Below are 7,686 nucleotides of genomic sequence, written 5' to 3'. Positions count from 1 at the left end.
GGGGGGGGGGGGGGGGCCTGGCTGTCCGGGGACGTTGTGTTGTCCCCCTCCTTACAGATACTCACGGCCCGGGTGGACGGGCCCTGAGCAACCTGCTGTGGTGACCCTTGCCGGGCCAGGTGCTCCCCAGGGGTGTCTTTTGAACCCCGCTAGCCTCTTAATTTCTTTGTAGTTTTGTGGTAAAACGAAAGCGGGAGGATACAACTGCAGGGCAAGAGGTTTGGACTGCAGCATCTTGCCAGGCTGTGGCCAAGAACCAGCATCCAGGATTAGTTTTTCAGAAGGACATTGAACACTATTAGTTTTGTGTAGTAGTAGTAGTGCTCGTTGACTACTTGTTTTATATACCCAACTGAGCTGAGAGTTGCTCCTCAGACCATGAAGCCTTTTGCCTACGTGACACCACCAGTTTGAAAGCTTCACCTGCTGCTGAACTAAACTTCCACCAGTTTTCACTCGCACTTCACCTCTTCATTGCATAGATTTTGGTTACTTAGATTTTTTAATAATTTGTATATGCTTTTAAAAATCTATTCTCCTCCACCCTTAGGAGTGTATTCTTTGGTTGAATTAACATTGGAAGCCCTGCTGTTGACAAGACTTCTTTTTTACCCCCTTAAGCACGAGATATAACTTAACTTACATGATTAAGAGCCTGCATATAAAGTGCTTTCTCATTGCTGTTTTGGAGGAGTTCTTGCTGATGTTCAAAAGAAGAAGCAAGGAGAAGTATCCCTGGATTTTCCCTTCCTATCTTTATTATTTTTCTTTTCTCTTGTCTCTTACAGGGTTGTGTTGATCATCCAGTTGTTTTGACAGAAGCGGTGTGCAATCCTCTGTATTCAAGACAAATGATGTCAGAGCTCCTCTTCGAATGTTATCAAGTGCCGAAAGTGTCCTATGGCGTAGATAGCTTGTACAGTTTTTACCACAACAGAAGGCAGAACTGGCCCTGCAGTGGTTTGGTAATATCTTCAGGTTATCAGTGTACGCACATTTTGCCAGTCTTAGAAGGCAGGTGAGTTCTTGGTGTCTTAAGAACGCTGCCGCCTCCCTTTGTCAGTCGTTGACTTTTCAGTGATGCAAATACCCATTCCTCTAGCATTCAGTATTCCAGCTCCTGCAGTATAAGCTCTTACCAGGTCTTAATTTATACTGACGAGTTAAAACTAGGTCTGCAGATTTTGCTAAGTTCTGTTGAATTTTGAATTGAAGAAGCAGTGTTGTCCTTGTACATATTGTATTTTTAGTTACTATTCACGCATAGATCTGTACTTTCAAAAGGAGAAGGGGCTATCTGCCCCAAGTAAGATCAGGCATTAAAAAACATACGTTAGGTTTTAAAGCAGCTTTGGGACAAAAGAAAGTGCTCTGTGAGATTTCTGCAGTTCTTGAGGCTTTTATCATTCTGATTATGCTGAAATGTTCTCTACTCTTTTCTCTTTTTTTTTTTTTTTTTTTTTTAATCCTTACTTCAGGAAATGGCTTTATTATATCTGGTAGATGCTTCAAATTTTCGAGGGTTACACCTGGCCAACTGTGAAATGTTAACAGAGGTTAAAGGAACTACTTTTAGCTCCACTAACCATCGCTTCCTTTCTTAAAATAGAAAATTTCCTTGCTGTAGCCAAAATTATTTAACGTTTGATTTCTTTTAAAGCGGAACAGAGCCTTTCAGAAAGTATCTGCAATAAACAAAGCAGCGATGATGCTTGTTGTCTGAGAAAAGCAGGCGTGTTAGATTCTCTGGTAACTGAATCTTGAAATACTTGTCTGTGAATATTCATCTGTCTACTTGACCATATCAGAAATTAAATAATACTGGGGAAAGTAGGAGGTCTGTTTTATGCTGAACTTGTGGATCTCTCCAGTCTCAGTTGTGTCTCTTTGCATTTTCAGGTTGGATGCTAAAAACTGCAAACGTATTAATCTTGGAGGGTGTCAAGCAGCTGTATATCTCCAACGCCTCCTTCAGCTGAAATACCCAGGACATTTTGCTGCCATCACGCTCAGTCGCATGGAGGAAATACTGCATGAGCATAGCTACATTGCAGAGGACTATATAGAAGGTAAAACCAGCTGTAATTTACCACTAGATAGTGTTCATCCAGACTTAGTTTTGTCCTGTATATCCCTTGTTCTCAAGTTGGCTGGGATTCTGGCAGAAATACTCTACTACTATTTTGCTTTCTTTATAGCTGTCTTCCTGCTAATCTACCTCATGGGAAATGCTTGACAACAGTTTCGAATTTAACATTAAGATAGAAACAAAATTAAATTACAAAAAAAAGAATCTGTATTAGCACAAATTTCTCTGTGAACAAAAATTTGGATTATTTCAGAGGAAAATAATTTAAAATGAGTTTATTTTATTAGTTACTTTATACTTCCAACAAAAGATTAAATTGGTTAGGATGATTTCTGCATCTGGCCGTGTTTCTTACCTGCTTTAAGGTTTCCAAAATTGCAGAGGACACTTCTCATGACTTCTTGTGAATTAAAGAAGTTTTAAAATTTCCGTGGTAAATGTCATCTTAAGTAGTGGCTGAAGAAAAGTGTTTTCTTAAATTTGTCACTTATGAAAGAGCCTGCAGGAGTCCTTAGAAATGTGTGAGAACTCTCCCTTACCTCGGGAAGGGAGAAGAGATGTTAGTGTGCATGTCCCACTTCTTAGTACTTCGTGTTTCCTGCATGCTGGAGATCAGAGCACGAAGAACCGTGTGCACCGAGTATGTGACTGGAAGGTGGTGCTCTGAGGGGGTAGCTAAATATGGGGGCAGCTGCCAAGAGGTGACAGAATCCTAGGCTGGGCCGTTGTTGCCTTCTTTCTTCTAAGTCTGAACTTAGCGTGGAGTGCGTACAGCATATGAATCATCGTTTTCAGCCTGGCAAAACAGTTATTTTGCTTTCAAAACATTCAGAGCTGCAGAAGTGGCGGTCTCCAGAGTACTATGAGAACAACATGCACAAGATGCAGCTGCCTTTCTCTAACAAACTGCTGGGAAGCACTCTGACATCAGAGGAAAAGCAGGAGAGGCGGCAGCAGCAATTACGTCGACTTCAAGAACTCAATGCACGTCGTCGAGAAGAGAAGCTGCAACTTGACCAAGAGAGGCTGGACAGGTTACTCTATGTACAGGTAATCAAGGCAAAGTTTTCTGTGTGATCTTTTGGGAGGAGGGCACGCTGCCCTTGGAGCTTTATCAGAAGGTCATGCATCACTGTAAAGAAGCTACGACCGTCCTGTGTGTTTTCTGATAGGATCTTTTTAAAGTTACTTGCAAGTTAAAAGGGAGAGATTATTGATGCAGAGGATGCTTCCAGGTTCTGAACCGTACTTCTTTTGTGAAATATTTTGAATGCTGCGGAAGCATGCACATCATAATACCTATAATGAAAGCAAAGTGTCTGTACACGCACAGTTGACAGACAGTTGATTACCCTGTATGATTCATCACAGCTAACTCTGATCTGTCTGTAGGAACTTTTAGAAGATGGTCAAATGGATCAATTCCACAAAGCTTTGGTGGAGCTGAACATGGACTCTGCAGAAGAACTTCAGTCTTACATCAACAAATTGAGTCTGTCTGTTGAACAAACGAAGCAGAAAATCCTACAGGCAGAAGTCAATATTGAAGTAGATGTTGTGGACAGCAAGCCAGAGGTATCATGTTTTCACCAAGTTAATCCTCTTCTTATCTCTGAGAGAATTAATTTTCTATGCTTGAAAATGTGCCCCTTCAGACTTTTATTGATGAACTAAGCTTTTCCTTTAACACACTGCAACTCATTGTTAGTTTGGTAACTGCTTCTCTCTTTTCCAGCTTTCCTTTGCAGCTACAGAAAGTGACAGTTTTAATTTTATAGAGTATGCCTGAAATCAGTAACCCTTCTTGTGCTGTTCTGCACTGTGCTCTGGGACATATAGCTTGATTCCATATAGTTCTAAGCATAATCTCTAGGCTTCTTGACAGTAGTTGAAGTATACAGTTACACGAAATCAGTAAGTTTCCTTAAAAGTTTCTTGCACTTCTTTAAGAAGTTTGGAGAAAAAGAAAATAGCCCTAGCGGGTCAGAGAAGGTACCACTGAAGATACTACTGCTTCCCTTTGTACTTGCTCCTGGCAGTGTATGACAGCCACTATCCTTACTTAAGGTTGACCTGCTTAGAGGGTTGTAAATGCAGCAGCTAACATAATGATTTTGTTCATACTTTAAACCAACCTCTGACTCTGCTTTTGCATTAATTTTGGTGAAATAAGTGGGCCTGGTATGTTAAAGATTTTTTTTTTTTCTTTCAGTGTCTGACAATTAAATGGCATGGAGTTTTAAGTACTTAAATCTCAAGTGGTTATAATCCTAAGACAACCACTCTTTAAATGTCTCTAGCCTTGTATTAAAGATACAGAAGAATCTATCAAGCTTTTTGTTAAAAACAGTATTTGTTTTCCTTTCTGTTCTTCCCTTTCAGGTGCAGAGAACTTTGTGGTAAACAACTAACCTTTGCCTTCATTTTGGCTATCTTTTTTTGGTGCAATTAAGCAGCATGTTCTATTCTGTTTACTTAACAATGAAAGGTTAAATGCTACACTTGGTTGTTGGAGTTGTGTTGAAGATAAGAAGCTTATTTGCTTTGCCGGACTAACACAGGCCCAGCACATAGCAGCTGCTTCTAAGAGATGGTCTAAGGCTGTTCATGCATTTACTTGAAATTGTCTTTCAAGTCACATAAGATAGAGCTTTTTCAGTTATATCAGTCTTTGCTCAGGAAAAGGTAGAGAAAAACAGAAAATTGAAGCATAGAGGAGAGCGGTGCCAGCTATAGGAGTTCTTGTGTCTTATATGGAACTTGAGATGTAGCCAAAACTCGCAGGTGAGCTGGTATCTTCTTGGTTACGTTTTGCCTATCCTTAACAGGAGAGTTTGTGTAAGAATCAGAATGACTGCGTTTGAGCAAAACAGAGGTAGATCGTGGGCTTACCGCTGTGGTAAAGAAACTTCCTGCCTTCTGTCAAAAGAAAATGTTATGGAAAGAGATAATTGAAAGACTGTCAGCTCCTTGTAATTTTGCCCAGTGGTTGTGCCTAAGTTCCAACATGTCTGTTTTGGATCCCGTGCTCCTTCTCTTTACCAGGTGTAATCTCAGACCTCGGAATGAATCGGCAAGCCTTTTTGATTGGTCTGTGCTTTGTGAGAGAGCCTACAATTATCACCGAAACCATTTGTGAAGATAGGCCATCCCTCTGCCGCCCTGTAAAGGAGACTAAAAGCTAATTATGTTGTCCTGGGGTCTGTGCCAACTCTTCAGCAGAGTTCTATGTTTCTTTCTGTTGCTACGTTTAAGACAAAAAGAAATGGATTTTAAAAAGCCTAAGTGTTGGAGATAACTTCAGGAGACTACCGTTCGTTTGCTCTAACAATGAACAGTGCTTAAACTTCAGTTTGAGCAATGGCTTGGTTTTTAAGTGGACCTCAGCTAGATACTTCAGAATGTTTAAATGATCTGGTTTTATCTCGTCCTGGTATTGCTTGCTAGATGTTGCAACAAGTGTTTCAAGTTTAAAATAACAAAAACATCCGTAGCAACAAAATCCCAAAGGTAACATTGTAACACAAAAATAAAGGTGATAATTAAAATGCTGCTCCTACTTCATAACAGTGACGTACTCTAGGATTTTGAGTGATGCTTTTCATTAGGAAGGGGCTTTGGGAGCACCTTCACATCTATGTAAAATATAAGGGCTTTTGGTATATCCCATGTGCAAATGCTAGGCGGTTGAAACTGTCAAAAATTGTGTGGCAGCTTTGTAGCTAGCAAATATTTGTTTTCCAGTCCCACACAAGCAAGGCAGGGGATTTAATGGTAATTATAGAGTAGTTAGAGGTGCTGGGAGCGCACCAAGCTTTAACCAATTTAAAAAGCTATTTTAATAAGTTTTAGTATGTTGTTATATTTAGGACATGGCTGGCTAGGATCCTGGCAGTCAGTCTGTTGACTAAGGCCTTTAATTTCTGAGGTGGCATCATGATAAATTTATTGAAAAGTGTTTGATTTTTATACTTTGAGTAAATATCTGTCTTAACTCCTGTTTTCTAGGTTGTTCACCATTTTGATTTTTGTCTTCAGTGCTGGAGAAGAGCATATTCAGTTTCAGGCATGTTAAAAAGTTGAGATTTGAGGGAATCGGGGTTGAATTTTTCAAATGTGTTACCAGAACTGAAGTCATATGTGCTTAGCACGCCTGAGCTAACTTACCTTAATATACCTTCTCTGTTTCCAGACTCCCGATTTGGATCCATTAGGCAGTGAACAGTCACTGGAGGATGTGGAAAGTATTAATGAGTTTGAACCTTTATTTGCTGAGGAGCAGCCTGAGGTTGAGAAGCCTGTTGCTGCCGTGCAGGTTTGATTTCTATATCTACACCTCGTGCCAGAGGTTGCTGCCTCCTGGTTGTCTAGCTAGTCTGCTAACATTTCTCCAAATGCAAACATTGTTTGCCTGCTCTTGGAAGAGATGCTTAAACTATCTGAACAGGACATTAAGAGAGGAGAGGGCCTTGCAATCTTAGCTGATGCGGGCTCACTCTGCAGGCAGTGCCTGTTGTAGCAGTGCCATGTTATTAAGGGGGAAAAAAAGTCCTGCTCAAGTTTTTTTGTGTGTGATCCATAGCCCAGTATCGCATCCCAGTGGACACAGCTTTCAACTTGTGAGGTTGAGCCTTAGGATTGAGTGGCACCAAACAGAATAAAGTATAGGAAAAGTCCAGCTTCCTGGACTTTTGGAACCTTTTACAGCATGGCCCTTTCCCTGTGAGAGCATTACAATCTGTTTTTTGTACAGAATTGTTTGGAAACTTTGCTTATTCTAGAATATTACTATTCTTTAACATAATTTCCCACTACTTTTCAATCTTATCTTTTTAAAGCCCGTGTTTAACCTGGCAGAGTACCACCAGCTTTTCCTTGGCACTGAAAGAATCAGGGCTCCAGAGATTGTCTTCCAGCCCTCCCTGATAGGAGAAGACCAGGCTGGTATAGCAGAAACCATGCAATATGTCCTTGAGAGGTGAGTTTACAAAGCTGCTTGGCACTTACTTCAAATCAGCTAGTCTTGTTTTGATATCAGCTTTTGCAATACTGGTTCCTTAACGGTAATATGAGAAAATATGTTTGAGTAGTTCATTTTTGGTGGGGTTGAGCATTGCAGGTTAGACATGTCTTCCTGTTCTGAAAGCCACGTGTAACTCTGTTTGTCTTAAGTCAGTGGTCTCCAAACTTTTTTGATGCATTACCCCATCAGTAAAAAGTTTTTGAGCACACACCTCCAATATATGTATATTTATAAATTACATACAGGTACTACTGAACTAGTATGTTATGTACATTTTAAAACATACACAAAAATAGAAATTAAAATAGGATGAGATAAAGGTGAAATAAACAGTATATTTAAATAAACAGTATATTTATTTATTTATTAATGGTACCAAAAAATCTTCTTCCTGCACCCCAGTGGATTGTCTTGCATACACCCTACTTTGGAGACCCACGCTCCAACTTGTTATAGAGGGAAACAACAAACCCTTTGTTGTGGTTTACCCTCGGTCGGCAACTGCGCCCCCCGCAGCCACTCGCTCACTCCCCCCTCCCCCCCGCAGTGGGATGGGAGAGAATTGAAGAGCACA

The 7,686-nt window shown here is 40.4% G+C and overlaps 1 protein-coding gene across 1 annotated transcript in view; it reads left to right on the top strand.

The window, feature by feature from the left end:
- Positions 1 to 783: 783 nt before the first annotated feature.
- The window catches only part of ACTR5 (ARP5 actin-related protein 5 homolog), a 9,991-nt gene continuing 3,088 nt past the window's right edge, over positions 784 to 7,686 (top strand). The window contains exons 1-6 of the mRNA XM_009275532.1: positions 784 to 1,018; positions 1,900 to 2,069; positions 2,922 to 3,139; positions 3,482 to 3,664; positions 6,282 to 6,404; positions 6,928 to 7,067. Of these exons, the coding sequence (XP_009273807.1) occupies positions 852 to 1,018; positions 1,900 to 2,069; positions 2,922 to 3,139; positions 3,482 to 3,664; positions 6,282 to 6,404; positions 6,928 to 7,067 (1,001 nt within the window). The 5' untranslated portion in view covers positions 784 to 851. The remainder of the gene's footprint in view (positions 1,019 to 1,899; positions 2,070 to 2,921; positions 3,140 to 3,481; positions 3,665 to 6,281; positions 6,405 to 6,927; positions 7,068 to 7,686) is intronic.

Source organism: Aptenodytes forsteri, unplaced genomic scaffold (genome assembly GCF_000699145.1).
Source record: "Aptenodytes forsteri isolate BGI_AS27 unplaced genomic scaffold, ASM69914v1 Scaffold369, whole genome shotgun sequence".
NCBI classification, from domain to species: domain Eukaryota; kingdom Metazoa; phylum Chordata; class Aves; order Sphenisciformes; family Spheniscidae; genus Aptenodytes; species Aptenodytes forsteri.
Note: the sequence above shows the minus strand (reverse complement) of the source record. Positions and strands in the feature narration are given on the sequence as shown.